The 26431-nt window shown below is 49.8% G+C and overlaps 1 protein-coding gene across 2 annotated transcripts in view; it reads right to left on the reverse strand.

The window, feature by feature from the left end:
- The window catches only part of KSR1 (kinase suppressor of ras 1), a 161480-nt gene extending 135325 nt beyond the window's left edge, over positions 1-26155 (reverse strand). For both annotated transcript variants that reach the window (XM_086355605.1, XM_086355604.1), the window contains exon 1: positions 25740-26155. In XM_086355605.1, coding sequence (XP_086211731.1) covers positions 25740-25967 — 228 coding nt within the window. In that variant the 5' untranslated portion in view covers positions 25968-26155. The remainder of the gene's footprint in view (positions 1-25739) is intronic.
- Positions 26156-26431: the final 276 nt, after the last annotated feature.

Genomic DNA, 26431 nt, shown 5'->3' on the forward strand with positions numbered 1-26431 from the left:
GTGGCTCCCCACAAAGGCCTCCAACACTGGGACTGACCAGGACCATCAGAACAGAACACCCAAATCTCCCTGCATTGTCTGCTTTCCAGCAAGTTCTTCTCATACCCACAAACTTCCCTCCGTGAAGCAAAGTCCGCCTCGTCTGTACCTGGCACTGAGGATGCAGGCAAGACTCAGTCTCTGACCTGCCCCCTCCCCCAACCCAGGAGCTCCCAATCTAGGAATTCCACCCTTTCGAGCGTCTATTTTTTTAAGTATTTACTTATTTATTTATTTAGGGCTCACAGGCTTTCTCTAGTTGCAGGAAGTGCGCTTTGTGTGCTGTGTGGGCTTCTCCTTGCAATGGCTTCTCTTGGTACAGAGCACAGCTCTAGAGCCTGCAGACTTTGGTGGCTGCAGCTCAGGGGCTCTAGAGCGCTCAGGCTCAGCAGTTGTGGTGCAGAGGCTTAGCTGCCTTGAGGCATGTGGAATCTTCCCGGACCAGGGATCAAACCCGTGTCCCCTGCAGTGCACGGAGGATTCTTTTTTTTTTTTTTAATTTAAATTTATTTATTTTAATTGGAGGCTAATTACTTTACAATATTGTATTGGTTTTTGCCATACATTAAACACAGAGGATTCTTAACCACTGGACCACTAGGGAAGCCTGATATAATTTGTACCTGAAAATGCCTATGTTGGGAACCCATGATCAATATTTCTTTCCTGGTAGGCATACCAGAGCAAGCTTAGGGACCAGAGGTCCAGCCAGGGAATGGGCCACACCAACACAGCAAGGTAAGGGCAGGAGAGAGGTCTCTGGGGTTTCTAGGGTGGGGTGCGGGGGTGGGGGGGCCACGAAGGAACAAAGACAGGGGAAGTCTCGAAAATAAGCTGCTCAGGGCCTAGCACATTCCCTGCTGGGGAAAGACAGGGCGAGAAAGAGGAAACAGATGAGAGGGGCCATCAGTGAGACAAGGGGGATTCCGGACATTCCACAGAGAAGAGGCTAGAAGGCATGAAACAGCAAGGCACTCAGGGAGATCGCCGTGTGCTCTGAGATTCCGGGGGTGGGGACAGGGAGCAGACAGGAGCAGAGGCAGGCAGTGTCACGCTGAGGAGGTGGAACTCGGTCCTGCAGGCATGAGGAGTGGCCCCCAACCCAACACAGAGGAAGCAACCGTCCTCCATTTGTCCGTCTGCTTATCAACAGGCGGCCACTTGACTGGGTAATGATCTGAGATCTTTGTAGCAGTAAAACTTAGTGCTTGGATGCCCCAGGCAAAGCGTTGCCACAGATGCTGGCCTCAGCAGAAGCACAGATCTGTTCCAGGTACAGGTGGACGCCCTTCAGGTCCAAGCTCTTAGAGGCAGGGATTGTGTTGGGCAGCTTGTCCCCAGCAGGCAGCTTGGCCCAGCCTCTGGGAGCAGCCACTGTCAACAGTCCCAGAAGGTGGAGGTGGGGGAGGCGCACGGGGAGAGTTAAGAAAATTCACTGGCCCCCACCCAGGTCTGCAGCGTTCAGTGTTCACTAGGGACCCCAAGAATCTAAGCCACTTGCTCTGAACGTGGTTAGAGGGCAAGGAGACGCCAGACGACAATGCTGAGGATAATGCCAACCAAGAGTGCCAGAGCTTGAGAGAGGACAGTCCCACTTCCTTCCCCACAACCTACTCACTGTAAAATCGGGGCTCTGAGGTAGGGTTTCCCGAGACACAGACTGGAATGGATGTCTGTGTGCGGGGAAGCAAGCCTGGGCAGTTGGGCTCTGTATGACTCAGATTCAAAAAACAGACTGCAACCAGGCCCATGCGGAACTCTGGAACTCTGGAGCTAAACCATCAGAGCTGTCCCAGATGGAGACAAGGGGCCAGCCCTTTGTACCCCATCGTGGATGGGAGGTTACTTTGAGAGAGGAAGCTCCCTGGGCCTGAAGGCAATTCCTGCAGTGGGACTGGACTCTAATCAGCCATTACCCATGGCTGTTGGGATGTGAGAGTGAGCTCTGCCATAAGTCTGGGCAACACAATCTTTTTGATGCATCTCAACCTTTGCAAATGGTTCCCTCAAGAATTTCGCTTAAACCAGATCATCCCAATGATCTCAGAATGAGATGACATGTAAGCTCACAGGGGAAAAGCACTTGTCTGTTATTTTTATGTCATTCATAACTGAGCTGATAGGATCTAATGCTCTCTTTCCTGGTTTTAGATTCTTTTTAAGAACACATCATTTCACTTCAAAGAACCCATCAACAAGCTGCTCTATGAATTTTTCCATTTATCCCTCATCATTCTCAAGTTCCTAGATCACACGTTTGAAAAAAAAGTCTATTTTTTTATCTGTAGACTCAAGCCACCTCATCTAAGCAGATATTTGCATTATGTTGGGGTGAGGTCTGGGTAATCAAGCAGGTAAAATTTTATAGTGGGGGTAAAAATAAAACATGAAAAATGCTTGTCGTATTTTAAAGAACATAAAAATCCATCCAAAATATTTTTATAACATGATTTCCCCTCCCCTATACATGAAAAACGCATGTTTACTGGGGAAAAAAAAAAAAAAAACTGGGAAGAAAAGCATCCGGAAAAAATTAGGTTATTATCCCATTATTCACGGGGAAGGGACCCACCATCAACAAGCATATGCATAACCTTTTCTTTCCTCCACGTATTTCATTCCTAATAATTAACTGGAGTCATATTGTTAAAATTCCATTGACAGAGGAGCCTGGCGGGCTACAGTACATAGGGTCGCACAGAATCAGACACAACTGAGCAGAACAACAACAAATATTGTTTAGTAACCTGTTTTTTTTTTCCCCATTGCAAATGTTCTTTCAATCAGTAATTCCTCACAGCAAGTGCTTGCTGTTTTTAAAGGCCAAAAGAGCTAAATGAACTCACTTACACAATATCCCAAGGTTGTATGTTTAGGATGATGGATATTTAAATTATTTGCAATTCTTCATCAGTATAAGTGTTAGTCACTCAGTCATGTCTGACTCTTTGGGATCCCATTGACTGTAGCCCGCCAAGCTCCTCCATCCATGGGATTCTTCAGGCAAGAACACTGGCATCAGTATAAATAATGCTGGTTAACATCATTGGGGCCAAATACTAATTGGTCCTTAACCCCAAATCCCAGTGCCGACATTCACATACCATTTTTTGGCTGCACTAGGTCTTCACCGCTGCTTGAGGCCTTCCTCTAGTTGCAGGGAGCAGGGGCTATTCTTAGTTGTGGTGCTCGGGCTTCTCATTGCCCTGGCTTCTCTGGTTACGGAGCACAGGCTCTAGGCACGTGGGCTCCGTAGTTGTCATGCATGGGCTTAGTTGCCCTGCAGCACATGGGATCTTAGTTCCCTGGCCAGGGATTAAACCTGTGTCCTCTGCATTGGTAGGTGGATTCTTAACCACTGGACCATCAAGGAGGTCCTACACTCATATAACTTTATTGAACGTGCATCTGAGGAATCTAAATAATGGGTTCATGGTACCTGCAGCCTAATGCCCATCTCAGCCTCAACAACCCAGAGAGACAGACCAGCCTTCTCTTTGTTGGTGTTTGAGGCCAAGATCTGTGTCTGCAAACTCAGGAAGAGCTGAGGACCCAAACCACCCCAGGCCAGGGTCTCCCCACATTCTATTCGCTGCACCCTGAGGCACCTGCACACACAGATGAACCCCAGCTTTCCCCAGGCATCCCACCTGACTTCTGACCTACTTTAAGCCAAGCAGCACTAACGTAGTTCTGATTCAAAAAATTAGTATTGTAGATTACAGATCTCCTAAGCTTGCATGATCTATTTTCAGCTTTTGGAGAGTCTTTACCCTTACGTCAGAGCAGTACTCCTTTATCATCAGCACCATCAGTAATATGTACATTTTTTTTCCCTAAGCAGTGGGAAAGTATTGTCACATTGAACCCTCCTAACTATTCTGAGAGAAATTACTTACTACCCCAGGACATGCTTTCCAACTGTGGTGTTGGAGAAGACTCTTGAGAGTCCCTTGGACTGCAAGGAGATCCAACCAGTCCATCCTAAAGGAGATCAGTCCTGGGTGTTCATTGGAAGGACTGATGTTGAAGCTGAAATTCCAATACTTTGGCCACCTGATGCAAAGAGCTGACTCATTTGAAAAGACCCTGATGCTGGGAAAGATTGAGGGCAAGAGGAGAAGGGGACGACAGAGGATGAGATGGTTGGATGGCATCACCGCCTCGATGGACATGGCTTTGGGTGAACTCCAGGAGTTGGTGATGGACAGGGAGGCCTGGCGTGCTGCGGTTCATGGGGTCGCAAAGAGTCGGATATGACTGAGCGACTGAACTGAACCAGGACATAAGTCAGGAAGATCCCCTGGAGAAGAGAATGGCTACCCACTCCAGTATTCTTGCCTGGAGAATCCCATGGGCAGAGGAGCCTAGCAGGTTACAGTCCATGGGGTCACAAAGAGTTGGACACAACTGAGTGACTAACACTTTCAGGACGTAAGTATTGCATTAGCCAAAAAGTTTGTTCAGATTTTGACCAATCCTATGGTTTCATACATATCAAGTGCAGCATGCTTTCATTGGCTACAGTGAGGTACATATGTGCTATGAACTTACATTATGATTTCTATTAGTTTCATCCATGAAAGATAGAATTAGAGGTGAAAGTGATCTCAGAGAAAATCAGTCCGTGCAAATCAAGGATTCAGTCCAATCTCTCTGGTATATTTGACCAGAATAAAACAAAACAAAAAAGACAAGGGATATAATGTCCACAGCACTAACTAAAGGAGTGATGAGAACTGGTTCAGTCAAAGCTTGTCTCATTTTGTAAACTGACATCAGAGGATTATTACAACTGGAATCACAGAAGCCTGTGTGGATCACAACAAACTGGAAAATTCTTCAGGAGATGGTAATAGCAGACCACCTTACCTGTCTCCTGAGAACTCTGTATGCAGGACAAAAAGCAACAGTTAGAATCGGACATGGAACAACAGACTGGTTCAAATTTGGGAAAGGAGTACATTGCATATTGTCTGTATATTGTCACCCTGCTTATTTAACTTATATGCAGAATACATCATGCGAAATGCCATGATGACTCATAAGCTGGGATCAATATTGCTCAGAGAAATATCAACAACCTCAGATATGCAGATAATACCACTCTAGTGGCAGAAAGGGAAGAGGAACTAAAGAGCCTCTTGATGAAGGTGAAAGAAGACAGTGAAAAAGCTGACTTAAAACTCAACACTCAGAAACTAAGATCATGGCATCCGGTCCCACCACCTCAAGGCAAAATAAAAACTGGAAACAGTAGCAGATTTTATTTTTTTGGCTCCAAAACCACTGCAATGGTGACTCCAGCCCTGAAATTAAAAGACGTTTACTCCTTGGAAAAAAAGCTATGACAAATCTAGACAGAGTATTAAAATACAAAGACATCACTTTGCCAGCAAAGATCTACATAGTCAAAGCTATGGTTTTTCCAGTAGTTATGTACGAATATGAGAGTTGGACCATAAAGAAGGGTCAACACCAAAGAACTGATGCTTTCAAACTGTGGTGCCAGAGAAGACTCTTGAGAGTCCCTTGACTGTTAGATCAAACCAGTCCATTCTAAAGGAAATCAACCCTGAATATTCACTGGAAGGACTGATGCTGAAGCTGAAACTGAAGCGCCAATACTATGGCCACCTGATGCAAAGAGCCAACTCACTGGAAAAGTTCCTGATTCTGGGAAAGATTGAAGGCAGGAGGAGAAAAGGTGACAGAGGATGAGATGGTTGGATGGCATCACTGACTCAATGGACGTGAATTTCAGCAAACTCTGGGAGATGGTGAAGGACAGGAAAGCCTCGCATGCTGCAGTTCATGGGGTCACAAAGAGTTGGACATGACTTAGCAACTGAACAACAATAACAACAATTACAGAAGCCTGGGGCACACCCAGCACATTCCTGGTAGACACAGAAGAACACACACACACACACACACACACACACACACACAAAGAGATGGTTCTCACTCTTGACAGGTGGTATTACAATCACTCCAATTTTCCCCAACTAGAAAATTACTCAAAGGATCCTACTGTGCTCTGACATGCACGCTGCAGGAGGCTTTGGCAGTTTCCTTTATAACTTTGTTCATTGTCTCATTCATTTGAATACTATGATTGCAGTCTACGCTATTTAGGTATTGAGGATGTATCAGTGAACAAAGCAGATAAAAATCCCTACCTTTCTGGAAATTTCATTCTCGAGAGGGGAGATGGCAATCAAGAGGTAAAACCACACGGTGTGTGTGAAAAGGGAAAATTAAGTGGGCAGGGGACAGACAGATGGGAATGTGGTCAGAGAAGACCTCCCTCACTGGGCAGTGGCGAGGGGGGTTGGGTCCTGTGGGCATCTGGGGAAGGGCATTCCAAGAGAGACAAAGGCTGCAGGGGGTGCCTGGCTGTTCAATAATAGGAAGGAGGCCAGTAGGGTTGGGGCAGAGGGAGCCATGGGGGAGAAGGAAAAAAACCAGGACCCTGACTTTGGCTTTTACACCAAGTGGAATCTGACAGTCACTGAGGGTTCTCAGCAGACGGTTGACAAGAGCTGACTAATGTGTTTTAAGAGAAGCTTGTATCATTTAATCTTTCCCTGAACTTCTTATCAAGATCTTATTTAGGTTGAGATCTAACGCCACAGAGGTATGCGCATGCGCGCCAAAAAAAAGATGGCCACACACACACCGGTGCGTGCATGCGCACACGCATCAAGGAAAAGCAAAGACGCGCCCTTACTCTGGTTCCTCTCCAGGACAACCCCCATCCGCTGCCTGCATGACCAGCAGCCGGTAGAGAATGTCGTCTGACCCTGATGCCCCAAGCCGCACAGCTCACCCCGAAAGCCTGCAGCACCCCAAATGACCCCACGCATCAGGCTGCCGACTGTGTTGTATGGCAGCCCCTCCATCGGCAAGTGACCTGGACCCTCCAATGGCGTGGGGGTCTCACCACACCCGTGCTTGCACAAGGCATGAGTTTGGGTAAACTCCGGGAGTTGGTGATGGACAGGAAGGCCTGGCGTGCTGTGATTCATTGGGTCGCAAAGAGTGGGACACGACTGAGAGACTGAACTGAACTGAACTGTGAGCAAAGCTTGTTCCATGCACTTTATGCACTTACTCATTTAATCCTCAGAGCAGCCCCCACAAGGTCTTATGATTGTCCCCATTATACAGATGGAAAAACTGACACCCAGAAAAGTAAACTTGCCCAAGGTTAGAAACAGTCCATGGAACAGCCACAAAAAATTCAAACCCAGGCTGTCTGACTCCGGAGGCCACATTTCATCCCCTGCACTGGATGGTCCTTCTCAATGATTCACATTATTTCTCTAGAAATGTCGGGAGGTTCATTTAGCACTGATCTCAATATACTGATCACAATATACGCTCATTGATTCCTTAGTACTTAGTATGTGCCAAGCACTGTACTAGGCCCTGAAGCTTCTGGATAAAGCCGTCAAACACAGTCTTTGTCCTGAAAGAAACAGGAAATCCTTCCTTTAAAGCAAAAGTGCACTAGTCATCCTTCTTGGAGGACCGGAGGCTGTTCCAGAGCATTTGGTGTGGCAAGCAGAGGGGCTGCCAAGTGGAGAGGCTAGGGCACTCCACTCCAGGAGGGAAAAGCAGGGAAGGGAAGGGGAAGGTAGAGGGGCATCCTGGTTGCAGTTTTCACCGCGTAGCCTGATTCAGCACCTCTCCCCCAATGAATGCATCATGCCACAGAAAACACCAAGGTGTGGGCTCTATAACCAGCTAGACTCCGATTTGAACCTCACCTCTGTCCCCATGGGGCTTCCCTGTGGTTCAGATGGTAAAGAATCTGCCTGCAATGCGGGAAGACCCAGGTTCAATCCCTGGGTCAGGAAGATCCTCTGGGGAAGGGAATGGCAATCTGCTCCAGCATTCTCGTTTGGAGAATTCCATGGACAGAGGAGCCTGGCAAACTACAGTCCATGGGGTCGAAAAGAGTCGGACACAACTGAGAGACTAACACTTCTGTCCCCATGGGTGTGACCTCAGGAGGCTAAACCATCTCCACCCACCTCTCTGGGCCTCCGCTCCCCACTATGCAATGCAGGTGAGACCTACACCCACCCCTGGGGTGCTGGAAGGACTGGCGGTTACAGCATTTTTTGTGCTAAGAGCCTAGAACAGCGAGCACCCAGTAAATGTTTGCTCTGGTCACGAATGTCCTCCTCACCACCACATCACCGTCCAGACAGCCAGAGAACTTTGCACAGAATGTGGCCAGCGAGGCTGTAAGTGCTTGTCAATATCTGCGCTCAGGTCTCCCTGAGCCCACCACCAACTTCCTGGGCAGCATCACCAGCAGTGTTTGTTCCATGAGTGTAAACAGCCACAGCAGTGGTTCTCCTTTCTGAAAGGGCCCCTCACCCAGCGGGCCTTGCAGCCAAGACTGGGTGCCCCCTTGAAGACTGGATCTCAACTCAGGGCCATCGTCATGCATGGGGAGACCTCGGGGTGCCAGGCAGGCTGCACCCACAGGGACTGCTTGCTAGAAACAGCATGTCACTCAGGAGGGGTGGCAGCTCTGGAAACCTCTGCTTCTCAGCAGACTCCAAGAAGGCCCTGAGGGAGAAGCTGTGGGACAGAGAGTCTGATGTTTATTCCAGAAGGTGTGAGTTTTGCATCACAACGTGTGGCAAGCCTTTGATCCAGGAGCACTGAGAAGAGAGGGCTGAGCACTTTAGAGTGTGGCTGGGGGCTGGGGGAGTGGGATAGGGTTGCAGGGTTCTCCGGTCAAGACCACCAGTATCTATGCCTCTGGTGTGGCAGGCACTACGTTACTTTAATAAACAAATGAATGAAAATAATGATACAATAGAATTTTTCCAAAAATACTTACCCCCCACATACACAACTCATTTCTCTTCTAGTTTTTTCCATCTGCAGACAGAGTTTTACAATTTACGTAACTACAAAGGCTACATACATGCAGTTCTGTACTCTTTATGTTTTCCCTCAATGTAACATAAATACAGTCATGTTTCTACCCAGTCTTCATAATTAACAGCTGCGTGTGTCAACTACCCATGGTGTGCTATGCACCACTACCTCCTCGCCACTGGACAGCTACCTTGTTTGTTTTTTTTCTGTATTATGGATAATGCAAATACCCTCATAAATGTTGCTTTTCTCTTCTACTGAATGACTGCCTTAGGAAAGCTCCCTTGGAAGGATGGACCGACTTCAAGAGGAGCTGCTGGCCTGGGGTTACAGATGAGCAGAGTAATACCAGGAGGTGCAGGCACGATCTACCCCCACAGGGATCCAGCAAATGCTGTGGAATGAATGAAATCAACTCTCCCAAGTGACGTGTCCTTAGTGGGTGGCAGGGCCACAGGGGGTCCCATCGAGGACCCCACCACTCACCTACACGGTCAGAAAGTCAACAACAAGACTTTTTATAGGAGGTGAGTGAGGACCAACCCCCAAACTCCCATTTGTTAGTAAGAAATAAGGATTGACAACAAGGACCTACTGTCAAGCACAGGGAACTCTGCTCAGTGTTATGTGACAGCCTGAATGGGAGGGAAGTCTAGAGCAGAATGGATACATGGATACACATGGCTGAGTCCCTTCGCTGTTCACCTGAAACTATCATAGTGTTGTTAATCGGCTATACTCCAAAACAAAATAAAAAATTAAAAAAGAAAGAAAGGAGGGTTGAGTTTCAAAATTCCTTTGATTCTACTGGATGGAGGGTGGGTCTGCTGAGAAGCCCACATGCCACCCTGGTACCCTTCACAAACGTCTGTTCTCATCACCCTTTTCCCCCTTGTTCCTCGATGCCAGGCTCAAGGTCACCTGAGGGCAGGTGGCACCTGAGGGCTGCACCACTTAGGCATTTCTCAGGGCATCTCGAAGCCTCACCCAGCCCCAGGACGCCAGGCCCACTCCCTACCTTTGCACTTGTTAGACTCCTCTTCCAAAGCTCCTCCCCAGATACATCCCCAGGGAGGCGCTCTCAGGCTGCTGAGATCTTAAATACTACCATTTCTGCAAAACCATCCTGACCCTTCATTTAAAGTATACCACTCGTCACCTTGGCCATCTTCCTGTTTTCATTTTTTTCCATAGCACATCCACCATTTAACAAACAATATATTTCCCTTATTCACTTATTGTGAATGTCTCCTTCTAACAGCCAAAACCCAAGTTCCACAGAGCTGACAATTTTGTCTATCTTGTTCACTTACTTCCCTGTTTAGAAGAATAACCAACCTAGAGTGGGTACCCAACTCAGAGTGGGTGCTAATTAAATACCTGTTGAAAAAACCAAGAATAATAAAATATATAGACAGATTCTTTCTCTGTGTCAGGCACTGTGCTTTACATGACTCATCTCACTTACTATGAGCAATTCTATTATAATCTCCATTTTACAGATGAGGAAACTATTGCTCAGACAGATTAAGTAATCTGCCCAAAGACATGCAGCTTACCCAGGAAGGGAGAAGAGTGTAAATCCATGCCAAACAACAGAACTTATGCTCTCACCTACTTCAGGGTGCTGCTCACTCACTCGGCCTTTCCTCCAAATATACAGGCAGCCCGTGAACCAGCAGATCTTTCTAGAATAAGGACAAGCACCATCCTGTGATCGAAATGGGGAAGAGAAGGCAGGAGCCCAGACAGAGGACCACAGGAGGCCACTCACTTGGGCTCCACTTCCCCAGGGGAACAGCACGTCTGAGTTTTGGAAGACAGGCACTGTCTGGCAGCTACAGGGTGACCAGGGGGGCCTGTTTGCTGTGACAAGTGGAACTGGGGCTTTGACAAGACGGATGCTAAGAAAACAAATCCTGCCAGACCAGGAAACTGCTTAAACCAAACAGGGCTAGAGAGGAAGTTTAGTTTAAGCTGTTAGATGCCTGAGACAAGGTCTGGTCATTTGAGGCCACCTAAGTCTTTTTCTGAGAACAGTCAGAACCCCCCTCCGGCTTAGGGACCACAAAAGGTGGGGGAGGGCACACGTGAAGCCGGGCCCACGAGCCAGTTTCCATCAGTTACACGGCAACTCACAGCCCGCCTGGCTGCACACAGGTACGGAGAGTAACGACCTCTTTGGCTTTTGGTTTCTTTTCATTTTTCTTTTTTTTTAGAACTACTTCCTAAAACTCTCAAAATTGTCAAAGATGCAGCTGTACAACTAGCCCAGCGCTTTGTCTCAAACGCTCACCTCTCCTCCTAAACCACCAGGCCAACCACAACAGAGAAGGGTTCCTGTCCCCTAAAAGGCAAGTTTCCATTCACTGACGGACTCCTCCTTGCTCTGCTCAGTCCCCTTGGCCATGATGAGTCAGGGCCACCAGGGGGAAATCTCCCCAGGGATTTCTCACCTCCTTTCTCCTAAGATTCGCCAACATGTAAAATATAACCCTGCTTGCATGTCATCCCCACCAGGCACCAGTGTTGCCCAGTGCTAACAACTAACGTTATCCTTTCTAAGCAGAGCGCTTCAAAACAGAGGGCAAAGGACACCCCTGGTGATCCAGTGGTTAAGACTCCAAACTGACTGCCAATGCAGGGGGCACACGTTTGATCCCAGGTCAGGGAACTAAGATCCCACATGCCACATAGTATGGCCAAAAGATTTTTTAAAAAGAGAGAGAGAAGCCAAGTTCATCTGAAATGGAATCAGGGAAGAGCCTTTGCTCTGAACATGCCCCCCTCCCCCTCCCCCAGGATGCTTTTCTCTCCATCTTTGTCCTCAACAAGGAGCACCCACCTCTGCAAATCTGCTAATCTGGACCCTGATGCCATGGTCATCTCATCCTGCTTACAACTTTGAGGTAATCCATCCAAATGGTTTGGAAAAGGAGAGATTTTCAGACCCTTTTCTACATAGCATTATTGCTTTCAAAATTCTGAGCAGAGCTGACCTCTCTGTGTTCCAGACAAGGTCCAAGGTCAACCAAGGTCAAGCAAGTTTCTGAGGGATGCGGTGAAATGCACACAGGTGTGAAGTCAGACAATTCCAGATTGGAACCCCAGCTCCACTGACTACTGTGACCTTGGGCCTTACTTCCCCAGCCACAAAGTTGGCTCATGAGTTACCTCCAAACAAAATGGCAGCCAACATCTACCAGGTCCATTTCCTGGAACTGCCACAGGGTCACAGCTCACTAGGTGTATACAGTCAATGCTGTCCCAAAGTTTGGGATCCCCTTCTCTTTGCCCTGCCCTAATAGAAGAAAGGGCTTCCCTGGTAGCTCAGCTGGTAAAGAATCTGCCTGCAACGCAGAAAACCCCAGTTCAATTCCTGGGTCAGGAAGATCCCCTGGAGAAGGGATAGGCTACCCATTCCAGTGTTCTCGGGCTTCCCTGGTAGTTCAGACAGTAAAGAATCCATCTACAATGCAGGAGACTTGGGTTCGATCTCTGGGTTGGGAAGATCCCCTGGAGAAGGGAACAGCTACCCACTCCAGTATTCTTGCCTGAAGAATCCCCACGGACAGAGGAGCCTGGCAGGCTACAGTCCATGGGGTCGCAAAGAGTCAGACACGACTGAGCGACTAAGCACAGCATACAGTACAAGAGAAGAAAACAAGGACAAGCACAGAGCCTGCAAGCCTTCATTTCCAATGAGAGTCACAAATCAGGGAAGACTGCGGCAAGGCAAAGCAGCGTGGTAAACAGGGGCTTTCCCACGCCTATTTCTCAGGCTTGTTTCCCATAAGTGCTGCCTAGCTACTCATACCTGATACGGGCAGCCCCGCTTCTGAGCTGGCAACCTCAGTCCTCGGGGCCTCTTCCCTGGCAGGCTGCGACTGCCAGGCCTGACAGCAGACAATTGAGTTTCAGTTGCCACGGTGAAGGCTCGCAGCCCAGAGCCCGACTTGGTTCAAATCAAGAAACATTTCCCGAGTCCCCGCACATCTCAGGATGCAGAGATGAGTCAGCCGGGCAGTACAATGGGCCTCCATTCACACCTCACTGGCACCTTCTATTGGTTTACTCATCTACAGACTCCCCTGCCAAGCTAACTTTCTCATCCACTCTCACATCCTACAACAGTGCCTAGCACATAACTGGAGCAGGCACAACCACTGGATGAATTAGTGCCTTAATTCTTGACCACGGCCCAACTTGAGGAAAAGGGCCCAAGGGACCTCCCTGAGGTCATGGCAGACCACAGCCCTCACGGAACACCACTTCCCACTGTGTCCAGGCAGGCTGGCCTCCTTTCTGGTCCTTGAACACAGCAAGTTCACTTCTGCCTCAGGGCTCTTGCACATGCTAGTCCCTCTGCCTGGAACACTCTTCACCCAAGCTTTCACAAGCCTGCTGCCCTCTCATCTTTTAACACTCAGCTCAAACCTTCTCTGGGAAGGAAGCTTTCCTGATGAGCCCATCTAAAGCAGCAGCCTTTTAGGGACTTCCCTGGTGGTCCAGTGGTTAAGACTCAGCGCTTCCAATGCAGGGCGCCTGGGTCCAATCCCTGGTCAGGGAAATAAGATCCCACATGCTTCAAGGTGCCACCAAAAGATAAAAAATAAACTAATAATAATAAAGCAGCCTTCTCCCCATCCCATCACTCTAACCCATTCTCAGTGTTCTTTTCCTCAGTCTACCTGTCACTATCTATTGACTTTTTATTTTTCTCTTTCCATTAAAGGAACCACTCTGTCTTCTTCACTGCTCTTTTCCCAGTACCTAAAACCAAACAGAGTACATGCTCAAGAAACAGTCAGTGAATGAATGGGCAGAAGGCAGTAGATAGAAATAAATAGCAAATTCAAGACAGGGGATGACTGGCACACTTTAAATGTCTTACAACTTTATTTGGCAATTATAACTCAATAAAGATGCTTTTTAAAAGAGGAAAATGGGAAATGATTTAACAAGGCCCCCAAAAAGGTCAGGTAGGTAGGGGAAGAAAGGCACAGAGATCAATAAGAATTGCAAAGGGAAAAAATGAGCTTTTCAACCAAGAATACAAATTTTAAGAGAGCTATTGTACAAAAAGCAGAAACTGGAGGACAGTTTTGCAACTCCCATCACAAAAAATATCCATGCTCTTTGACCCAGTAATTCCATTCCTGGGAATTATCCCAAGGAAATGAATTCAGAATAGGAAAAAAAATAAAGAGGTGCTTGTATAAAGATGATTCCAGCCACGGTGTTTATAAGAGCAGGAATCTGGAAACAACCGAAATGTCCCATAACAGGGGAAATGTTTTGGTAAATTACAGCATACCCACTGGGTGAAATAGCAGGCACTGATTAAAATGACGGAAAGGGAGATAACGGAGACATGTGGACAAGTGTTTTAGAATAATGCTAAGTGAGAGGAGGAGAAATGAAAATACTGAATCCCTTCTAAGTATCATCTAGCACACCTTCTGTATCTCAATGACTTCTCTCGAGAGTCTAAAATAAAGCTATTCTTATCTTTTAATTTTTTATTTATGTTTAAAATATTTGTATTTATTTATTTGGCTGCACTGGGTCTTAGTTGCCACACATAGCATCTGCAATCTTAGCTGCAGCTTGCAGGATCTTTTCACTGCAGCATGCAAATTCTTAGTTGTGGTGTGTGGGATCTAGTTCGCTGACCAGGGATCGAACCTGGGCCCCCTGTATTGAAAGTGTGAAATCTTAGCCACTGGAACACCAGGGAACTCCCTCTTATGCCTTTTAAGGAACAAGAAAACTGAGGTCCACAGAGCTAAGGAACTGGCCACACAGGTCACAGAGCTAGCAAGGAATTACCAGTAAAGAGGCTACTGGGGCCCTCTCCCCCGGAGCCCAGGCACACCCTGAAGTCCTGAGGCAGCCCTCAATGTCCCACTGTGTGCCCAAGACCATCCTTTCCCATGATAACATCATGACTGCGTTTGAGAGGCCGAACTCAGAGATCTGAAACAGCTGGCCAAAAGCGAAAGGCTGAGAAATGCTTGTGAGAATACAGCCCAAACAAAACAAAATGAAACAAACAGAAAGCAACAGAGAAAACCACCTCTGCTGGGGGCAAGAGAACGCAGAGAACAGAAATGTACCAGTGGCCAGCAAGACCAGGCTTCAGGAGGACCGTGCAGAACCACAGGAAGAACCACAAAGGTTAAGGAAGCCCCTCAGTGGGTCCTGGATCTCATTTTTAGGCCAGAACCGTAGAGATGAGGATTTGCCAGGATCTCCTTGGAGACGCGGGCTGCCTGTGCTCACTGACGCTTCTCCCGAGGTGCACCCAGTGGCGCTCAGTAAATGTTGGCTGAAATACACTCATCTCATGATGTGCAGCTAAAGCAATGAGGAAGAGTAGGAGAGGAGATACTAGGATATACAGAAGAGTGGCTGGAAGTTGGGACTGTCGCAGTGTGACTGCAGGGTCAGCCTTGGGCGGGGCTGTGGAAGTATTCCCACAAGGCCATGGCCATTCCCTGACTCTGCCATGTGAGAACAGCTTTCAGTGCATTGGGAGCTTCAGTTTACAGAATGAGATGACCTGCCTGTCACGTGAGGGCCGCCAGGAGCCACACTAAGCTTCAGGGGAAATTTTTAAAGGGTTATTTTCTGGGGAAAGGTACAGAGATTCCGCCCAGCCTGCTGGGGTCCGCATAGCACTGCCTGGAGGCAGAAGGCTGGACCAGAAGACCTCTGCTTCCTTGACACTAACTGCCCCACGCCACCACCATTTTCAACAGGCTTATTCGAGTGTAAACACCATAGATGATCCAAGCCTGGATGAAGCCGGTTATTGCTGTGGTGGGGGGATTCCTGCACAGGGATCCACTGTACCATTCTCCAGACTTTTGTACATCTGTGAACATTCCCATAATCAAACTTAAAATATACATATAAACTTGGGACTTCCCTGGCAGTCCAGTGGATAAGACTGTGCCTCTACTGCAGCAGGCACCGGTTTCATCCACCATCGGGGAACTAAGACCCCACATGCCACATGGCAACTTTAATCTATCAAATGCAGGCATTTCACCTAAAGAATCACCAAGGGCCTGACCAAGGTTTGGGGGCAGCCCTCTGGAGCCAAAAGACACAGGTCTTTAAAAAAATTATTCTCTGCTAACAGATTTTCTAGGTGGATGTGGAGTTTGCAAACACAAGTCAGGTAGCACCAGCAGGTAATTAAGACGATCTGGGTTCAAGTCACAGCTTAGTCTCTCCTTGGATCTATGACTCTGGGCAAGTCACTTAACCATTCCGCACCTCAGTTTCTTCATCCGTAAAATGGGAATGACAGTAGACTCTTCCTCACAAGGTCTTTGGGAGGAGTACAGGCCACATGAAACTCCTAAGACGGGGCCCAGGCCTGGAGTAAGCTCTCAGTAAATGTCAGCTATTGCGACACATCCCTTTTGTAACACGTATAGATATTCATTTTGAAAACCACATACCCATTTGATCAGTTACCTGGAGAAAATGAAAAGGGGCGGACCCAGCCCTCTGGGCCTCGAGCAGCTGTTTGGGTGCTGTGTGTCTGTCTCTCGCACCCAGGGTGGCCCCAGCCGACCTGGGGCCTCCACTGGCCAAGGGGTTAGAGAGCTCCTCCTTTCACAGAGCCAGCACCAGAAACAGGAAGCTGCTTCCTTTCCTTTCCATTCTGAGCTAGCATTTCCTTTTTTGTTTTAAAAAGCATTCCTCAGTCTGCAGCCCAGCCCTTCCCCTGCCCTCTGCAGCCCCAGGCTCAAACACACTCACAGACGACTGCATTTCTCCTGGACTGTTTTCCGCCCTCCATGGGGGGTCAAGAGGTTCCTTGGTAGACCCCAAAGAAGCGTGTCCCGGGAACCAGGCTAACTGGCCAGTGGGGCCAGGAGGAGGCAGGACTCAATGACTCCAGACCTATGGACCTCTCTGGGTACATCTTCCTCATCTTTTTGGGAGGATTAAGTGATATCTGTCTCTATGCAGGTGGTGTGGTGTGCCCAGAACACAACCTGTCTCCCTTCGGAAAGTACCTCCCCGCGACAAAAGGTAACTTTGCACAGGTAGATAAGTGGACGGGGTCACCAGCCTCTCCTCAACCGCCCCAATTTTAGCTGGAACCTCAAATGGGAGCCCAGTATCATAAAACCAACAGTAGGTGAAACCACCTACCATTTCTCGTCTCCTTTCCTGCTCCTGCTTCCCCAACTACGTTCAAGGAGGTGGCTGATGGGGCCCATTCTCAGCTACTTGAAGCTTGCTTTCACGAGAGCATCACACAGAATACAGATAGGAAAGGCTGCATGAAGCCCTTTCAAGGGTCCCAGACTGGGAGGAGGGGATAGTGCCCCATATGTGCCCAATGTGTGAGAACACACAGGTCACTTTTTATACGTTTTGGTTTGCTTTTTTTTTTCTTTTTTGCAGTGCCATGAGGCTTGTGGGATCTTAGTTCCCGGGTCTATGGTAGTGAAAGCTCTGAGTCCTACTCACTGGACCGCCAGGGAACTCTCGGGTCACTTATTTCTGACCAGCAAAACTTTCTGTGCACCATGAGTGAAGCTGCTTCCACTAATCCATATCCAAACCCAATCCAAATGAACAGGCTAAACTGGGACTCAATACCTCCAGGCGCCTTGTCAAAGAAAAGCCCCACCACTCTATAAGCAGCTTATCTCATCAGCTTTGCAGAAAGCAAAACCCTCATGATCAATATATTACACACTGAAGTCTACAGTTTATGCTGTATGAAAAGTTCTTTTTCCTAACCATAGCTGGTCTCTTCTACATAATGCATTATGCTTTCTCCCCTGGCTCTGATTTAAATTTTAAACACAATTCTTAATTCATTCTTGCAATTATTCTGAAGGTGGAAAAATGAAAAGAGGGGAGAAAAATGGCAAGCAAACAGGATGACTTCAGCTCCATTATTGTCAAAGGCAATCCTCCCTGTTAAAACACACTATCGCCCGCCAAGGCTAGAACGACAGAGAAATACAGATGTATATAAATAGGCAGGTTTTGCATGTGGCGGCAATTTGAATCAAGACTTTTTCAATACAGATGGGAAACAATTGTGCCTGGAAATAAATGACAATGCATTTTTTATCCCAATATCCATCCCCAAGGTATGCTTCTGGAACAGGGCAGAAAGTCAAACAGACACAAAGACACTGGATTCAAAGGCTGTACCTTCTGGAAGCAAAACAGTGAACCCTGTACAATGTATCATGGTATGGAATGCAAAATCATCACAAATTTAGGACATAAACACAACCCTTATAGGAGAAAAGGTTTACCCACCCAAGTCCTAGTGGATCTTTCAGTCGAAGGATGAGAAGCCCTTGAAAGTATAGTCAGGTCAGGTTCAAAGACTCAAGACAGGCCATCGGGGCTGAGCCCGCCCATCGGGCAAGCTGGCTTTCAGAAAAGGTCCCACCTACTGGACACCCCAGACAGGTCCCCAAGAACATCTCCAGTCCCCAGGGTGCCTAAGATACTGAGATGGGGCTGGGAAAGCAAACCCGCTGGCTTCCTCTTGCAGGAAACTCCTTGAGGTCGAGGATCCCTTCCTATCCCCCAACCTCCAACATAGGAGGGTGGGGTGGCAGACTGCTGTTTGCAGTCAGTCAAGGTGGCATAACATCTCACTTCAGGGCATGAGCTCTCAGGTCTGACCCCCTACTCAGTGCTCCTTCATAACCACCCGTCTCTTCTCTACTCTTTGTTCAGGTTAATAACCTAATATGTGTTCCTAGCAAGTCACTTTCCCTTTGGGCACTTAGTTTCCTCACCTGCAGATGAGAGGGCTGGACCAGATGGGAATTTCAGGATCTTTAGGAGTCCACAACTCTATTAAATCAGCCCCACAACCAAGGCACCCAAATTGCACTGATCAATATTTGTGGCTGGTGATGAAACCGAGCTTACAGTTCCGTAAGGTGCCTTTCATGAGCCTCAAGTGATGAAAACCCCTCCATGGGGTCCCGACATCCAGCTCCTGCTCTGCTGCCTGGGAGCAACGAAAGATCCCTTTTCTAAATGGTCAGCCCAGGGCAGCCCTTGCTACGGGAAACCACAAAATGAGAACCCACAATCCTTGACCCAGCACCCAGAACCTCAGCCATGGGGGCCATGTCCCGTCTCCTGTTCACACTCCTTGCCCTCAGGGTGGACACAGATCCAGTGGCAAAGAGGTAAATGCATGAAGGCTGCCATTTTGTAAACCGTAGCCCTCCGGCTAGGGAGCAGGGTGGGAGAAACATATCAGGCCCTAAAGATTTCAAAGAACGGGGCTGCTGTTAAATGTGTTCATATACTTTGACCCAGCAAATTCTACTTCTAGGAATGCACTCATGCACTCACTGCAGCAAGGTTTATAACAGCAAGACATGGAAACAGCCCGAATGGCGACAAGTGGGGACGGGTTCAGTGAACAGATATGATTACAGGAGACAGCCACGATTAATGATGGTGCATATCTGTATGGACTGGAACAGACAGAAGACATTTACAAGACAATGAGCATGGTGAGCTCCATGAATACATCTCTGTATATTTGTATACAGATGCACAGGATTAAAACACTGGATGAATAAACTGCCAAATGTTAATAAGAATTAACTCTGAGGGACTTCCCTGGTGGTCTAGTGGTTAAGAATCTGCCTACCAATGCAGAGGACATAGGTGTGATCCCTGCTCAGGGACCTCGGGGCAACTAAGCCCATGCACCACAACTCCTGAAGCCCACATGCTCCAGAGCTCGGGCTCCACAACGGGAGACACCCCAGCAATGAGAAGCCCGCTCGCCGCAACTAGAGAAAGCCTGAGCACAGCGATGAGGATGCAGAGCAGCCAAAAATAGATGAATAAATAAAAAAGGATTTAACTCTGAGAGGTGGCATTATGGGTGGTTTTTATTCTCTTCTTTAATCTGTATTTTCTTTTCAATAGTGAGCATATATCACTAAGTGTATTTTAAAATACTTTAATACAATTGGAAAGTTAAAGAACGTCATGCTTACCAGAGGAATTATGCAGTGAGGATAAAGCAGGTATCCATTAAAACAATGACAAGTAAGATGATCTCGAGGCAGCTTCTCATTTCTCAGAATGAGACTAGCACGGAGCGATTGCATCACAGTGCGCTGGTGGGGACCTGTCTTTGAGGATGTGCCAGGCCGCACTTTAGGGAAGCTCGAGCTCAGAGGGTGCGCACTCTGGCGCGGCCACCAGAAGGCCCCGTCATCTGGAACTGGCCACCAAGTGCCCCTGGGCCGGCCCTTTGCGTTACCGGCCACTTCCTCGGGCTCCGCAGTCACGACTCTGACCAGAAACCCCACCCCCACCCACTATGGTTTCTAGAAGCAGGCGCGAAGTTCAGAACATGAGTTCTGAAAACTAGTCAGGCCAAGTTCCACCGCCTACTAACTCCGTCTCTCAGTCCCTCTGAGCCGCAACGTCCTTATCTGCAGAATGGAGAGAGAACCCGGCAGGGTCCCCATGAGCCTTCAATGGGGAACACATGCCAAGAGCCGAGCACAGGGCAGGTGACCGAGAGGGTGTCTCATTCCACTGTAAGGAACGGGATCCCTCCACTACGAGGAAACCCTGCCCCTCACCAGGCTCTAGGGCCCTTCCCATAAACTCAGCGCAGCTTTTCCTTTGAACTGAGTGTAGAAGTTTCCCGTCAGCCTATTCTGAAAGCATGTCCTTTTTCAAATGCACAGCTGGGGAAGGCATGGCCACGTGCACTAGCCATGTTACTCCCCACCACCGCCACCACCACTGCAGACACTGCCACCAAGCACCACAACCGGTGCATTCTCGAGGCCACAGTGGCCCAGAAGGCCCAGAACAGTGGTGGGGAATGCAGCTTTCCCAGATTTTGAGCTAACCTGGCGGGGAGGGAGGCACTCCCATCGCTGTCCCCAGGCAGCAAACCAGAGGCCTCCTGGCACCAGGGCTGCAAATCTGATAGGGCCTCCCTCCAGCACCCCGCAGGCCTCCCCAGTCGTGGAAACCGCAGGTCCTTCTCCAGACCACCTCGGAGGATGGCTGGTAGCAAGTTTCACCAGGAAAACAAATTGCCAAGGTGAAAGCAAAGGGTGCCCCAGTTCTGGCTCCCTCCAGGGACGGCTGCAGTTAGAGCCTCCAGCAGGAGGTTAACACTACCAGGTAGGGGCTTCCCAGTTGGCTTAGTGGTAAAGAATCCGTCTGCCAATGCAGAAGACATGGGTTCTATCCCTGGATCGGGAAGATCCCCTGGAGGAGGAAATGGCAACTCACTCCAGTATTCTTGCCTGGGAAATCTCATGGATACAGGAGCCTGCTGCTGCTGCTAAGTCGCTTCAGTCGTGTAGTGGGCTACAATCGGTGGGGTCACAGAGTTGTGTGACTGAGTACACAACACAACAACAAGGGCACAAGCAGAGAAATGCCACACGCCGAGGCAGGGGCTGGCTGGGGAAACGGAAGCTGTGCCAGGGATGTGTGACGTGGACAAGTCATCACCAAGACTCTGGAAATATTTCCCAGAAAAGCAGGAGTTGGACTGGTCAACCGTCGGGTCCTATTCCCAATTCCGAAGCGATTTCAGCAGGCTACAGTAATGGAGTCAGTCCTGCTCACCTGCCTGGCTTCCCCAATAGTCTGAGAGTGTCCCCAAACACCAGGAACACAGCCTACCTACTTCAGAATCCTTGCCGGGGTGGCAGCAGTGAGCAGTTCAGCAGGCAAACCAGTAATAACCACAGGTTTGTTGAGTGAATGCACATCCATGCACACCCCAAGGACCAGTTCTGTGAGGACCCACAGTGCCCTCTCCTTTCCTGGCAGCTCCACCATCCAGATGCCCCAGGGGGCTGGGGAGGGGGCCACAGGGGAAAGCTCAGGCCCTCCACACAGGGTTTTGACCTCTGACCTCTGCCACGGCAGAGCTGAGTGAAGGTCAAGGCCTAGTGGGGACCCCTTTCTCTAGGTCAGCTTGCTTATGAGGGACTTTTTTCCATAAGACCACCAGCTGGGACTTGCCTGGTGGTCCCGCGGTTAAGAACCCACTTGCCAGGGCAGGGGACATGGGTTCCTTCCCTGGTCTGGAAAGATCCCACATGCTGGAGCAACTAACCCCGGGCAGCAAAACTACCGAGCCTCATGCCCTGGACCCCATGCTCGGCAACAACAGAAGCCACCGTGACAAGAAGCCCACGCACCACAACCAGGAGTAGCCTCTGCTATTAAGAAACTAACAAAGCCCACGTGCAGCAACGAGGACCCAGCGCCCCCAAAACTAAAATAATTTTTTTTTTTTTTAAAGAGCAGCAGATGGGAAGACTCCTCGGTGTGGTAAGGCCTGCCTCTGAAAAGAACCAGGAGGCTGGCAGGAAAAGGCAAAGTTACAAGGTCCATAAAACAAGAATCTTCACGAGACACCCTGCTCTCCCCACGGCCCTGCTCTCCCCACAGCCCGGCCCAGACCCGGCCCAAAGAAGATGCACAAGCGAGGGAATGAACTGGCAAGGGCTTCGAGGTCAGTCGGATGTCCCTTTGTGAGCATGTCTGGGGAACGAGAACATTCTGTCTTGCTCAGTTCTCAGCCCCTGAGGACGGCCTGGTGGAGACAAGGCGCCATATTCTGCTGGGATCTTCAAAGTAGCCTCCCTACTTCTGTTTACCGATTCAGACTCTAGGGTCAGATTTTATCTCCCTCCTCATTTCACAGCGAGAGGGGAAAAAAAAAATAAGTGTATGATGACGTCTGGAAATCTTCGGAGACTGAAAAGGGTCCAGCACGCTGACTGACAGGTAGGAGGCAGACATTAAACCTTGGTTCCTTCCACTCGTTTGGATCCAAAGTGGACCACTGTATGGTGGAAGGAAACAGCCAGGCAGACTGAACTTTACACATCATCCGACCTACAATAAGGCACCGGCAGTTGGGCCCCGGGTCAGGACTTGCCAGGGCTTCTCCTTGAGTGCTTATTTAACAACAGCCAGGGTAGGCTGAGGTTCCTTGGATTCTGGGAGAAGTCTGGCGTGCTTACGTAAGCCAAGCCCTCTTTTTCAAAAGCCAGGAATCCAATGTTGCAAGTCCAGTCTCTGGGGGCCCTGGCCTGGTATGTGAGAGGAGCCTGCAGAACAGGAAAGAAAGCCAGAATGGACATCACCACTGCCCCACGTGACCTCACCACGGGCTTCGGAGCTATCTCTTGGCCTGTGTCACCCACCTCTAGGGAACAAGAGCCAGCTGTCAAAGGGCCTTCCTCCCAAATGTGACCCGTACTGGATCCTCAGTAGGAAAATTCATGGGCAGAATCTCTTGGTAGAAAGCATAAGGACTTAGAGACACATGTGAGGTTGTAGGTTTAAGTAGTCTTGGCCCATTTTACAGATGGGGAAGCCTGAGATTCAGAAGTCATGGGACTTACTACCCAAGGTCAGATAGACAGACCCTGGACCTGATTTCTAAGCCTCAGGCTTTCCACCTACCACACTGCCTTCAAAGGTCAGGATTCTTTGAGTAACAAACTTTCCCCCTATTTTATCAGTTTGGTAAATCTAGATTTCAGAACCATTCTTACTCAGGGGTATTCTTACACAGGGGTGTGTATAAAAAATGTTTGATTCCACCCAACTGAGGCCCCTTCATAGACCACAGCATTGAGAACTGCAAGAGCCCACAGAGACCTCTCACCCCGCTGTTCAGATAAGGAGGAGAGGCCTAGGGAGCTAGATCCTGGGGTCAAAAGTCCCATCCCCCAAACAGCCCGGGTCTCGCCTTTTCAGGGAGGAGCGTGGACCTGAATCCACAGCACAGTAGAGAAGATGGGGAGCTGGGTATTTGTTCTAATTTCCGCTACCAATCCCCTCTGGGCCTTGGGATGGGTTTTTGGCTGCCACAGCTGATCATCCAATAAACGCTTAGGAGGCAGGTCACCGAATAAACCAGTGCAGAGACCTAAATATAGGATGTTCTAGGGTGTCCTGATGCCATTCCTTGGTCAAAATGAGTGACTTTGGGAGGCAGGGTACCAAGAAGGCAAGGTACCATTTCCAGAGAAATCACCCATCATTCTCCCAGGTTCCCTCTTCGAGCTAGGAGCATTTCAGAGCAACCTGGGGGGGTGAGGGGGGACAATCCAAGAGAAGCCAACAGAGGACAACCTCTTATCCCAACAACACAGCAGTCCAACCAGACACATGCTGCTGGACAAGGACCCCTCCTCCCAGAATGGAGCCACACAGGCCCCCTATTGTGTCGGTTTAAAAACTGAACTTTGCTGGGCAAACACACCCGGCTGTGTTCAAGAAACCAGTTTCTCTTCACCACTTGGAAAACAGCAGCATGCATGCAAGAGGGACAGTTGTGGGGGGGGGGGGGAGCGGGGGTGCTGGTCAGTTTGTTTTTTAAGCCAAGCCCTGGTCAGCACTGCTATAGCAACTGAAACAAAAATAATAATAGCCAGCACTGATTATATCCTTCCAATGTCCCTGGTTTTGTCGCTTTTAAGAAAATAAAACTGAAGGAAAGAAGTCTACCCCGAGCATTTTAGATCAAATAGGGCTTCAGGCTTCTGGTGCACACAGAGGATGGGGTCTGGTTATCATGGCCACAAATCACCCACTGGCCCTAAGGTGGCTGGCAGAGGCAATCAGCAATAATAGGGTGTGGAGGGTTTGGGATGAAGAGTTAAGGTTCTAATAAAACATTTCCAGATCTGCAGAAGGCCAGATGTGATCAAGCAAGGTAGAAAGAGGCCCATTCTTCAAAACAGGGTAGCTATTAATACCAAGTGGTGCCTGGAATTTCACAGCTTTCCCAGCCTCTGGACAAAAGCAAGTTGGAAATGCAACTAGTTTCCCTCTATTGTGTATGATAGGAGAGGGAGAGACCGCCCTCCAACCCCTTCTAAGAATGCAATAACCCTTTTGGTTGATTCTTCCAAATCCTTTTAATACTGGGCTAGCCAGCTATCACTTGAGAGAGTAGGGGCCGCATGTCTTATTTCTTCTTTACACTGGAGGCTGTCTCCACTAGAACCCCTTAAGTAGTGTCATCTTCCCATTGAAGGCTTTGGTCCTCAGCATAATCATTCCTAAACCAAAGTTCAGTAGGGGGAAGGGGGAGGCGGCGTCGGTAGGTTATTACATTTTGAGCAGTGAAACGCTGTGGCAGTGCGAAAGAGACGCACTCAAGGCAAAAATGCAGTTTCAGCAAACACTTTGATAAGCGGCAGACAAGAACCTGGAGGAGAGGAAAGGAAGAAACAAGACAGAGTCTGGGGCGTGCGAGGAGGGCAGAGAAAGAAGGGCCTGCGCTCACACTTCAGGGGGACCTCCTCCCGCCCCGTCACCCCAGCCCACAGCGGCTGGGCTCCGTCACCCAGGGAAAAGTCCACCATGTGACTCAGTGGGAGAATGAGTCCTGCGGCCCGGCGAGCTGGAAACGCGGTGGGGGCGGAGGGCGGCGGAGGGCGGCGGAGGGGATGTCCGTGCGCAGCCCACCCAGCCCGCGGGCTCCTCCACCCTCCCTCTCAGGTCGCACCACGCCCCTCCCCCCAAATCCCGCCCAAGGTGAACGGGGCTGGTCCCGGGTCCTCGGGCCGCCGCGCCAGCGAGTGGAAGAGGGAGAGGAAGCCGCAAAGGAGGTGACCGGGCTTAAGGATGCAACTGGGGAAGGAGTGAACTGGAGCCGCGAAGGAGGTGTTGGGGCGCTTCCCGAGGCGCAAACCCCTGACTCCTCAAACCCCGCGCGGGGCCCCCGATTCTCCGGCGTCGTGGCCCCTTACCTCCAGGGTCCGGATCTCCTGCTGGGTGAGGTCGTTGGACACGGAGCACTTGGTGCGCAGCCCGCGCAGGCTGCCGATGGAGATGTCGATGAGCTTCTGGAGCTGCCCGCACTGCTGCAGCGCCCGGCTGGCCGCGGCCCCGGCGCCCCCATCCGCGCCCGCCGCGTCCCCCCCGCCGCCGCCCTCCTTCTCCCCCATCGCCGCCGCGCGCAGCGCCGCTCTATCCATGCCTCGGCATCGGGGCCGCGGGATGGCCGAGGCGGCGGAGCCCGGGGGTGCGGGCGCCTCGAAAGGGAATCCTCGAGCCGCGAGGGCTGGACGAAGAGCGCCCCTCGGCGCTGTGGGAGCTGGGACGCGAGGACCGCACGGCAACCGAGTCCGCCCGCCCAGCCGCGGCGGCAAAGCGAAAGCCGCGGCGACCCGACGGCTGAGGCTCCCTGAGCCTTTAAGCGGCAGCGGGGGCCGGGTCAGAGCAGCTGGGCATGCTGGGACTTGTAGTCCCCGCCGCGCACCTGCCGCCGCCCGCGCCCTCGGGGTCCCCGCGGGCTCCGGCGCCCGGCGGTCCCAGCTTTCCCTTCCGCCGTGGACACCGGCCGCGCTGGAATGCCCCGCCTCTGCGCCCCCGGAGGGTCTGCTGCGCGCCGGCTCCTCCCTCGGCGCCGGGATCCCGGGGAGCCTTGTCTCCCCGCCCA

This window comes from Bos grunniens, chromosome 19, assembly GCF_055505025.1.
Source record: "Bos grunniens cultivar Pamir isolate PY7600 chromosome 19, Bosgru_T2T1.0, whole genome shotgun sequence".
Lineage (NCBI taxonomy): Eukaryota > Metazoa > Chordata > Mammalia > Artiodactyla > Bovidae > Bos > Bos grunniens.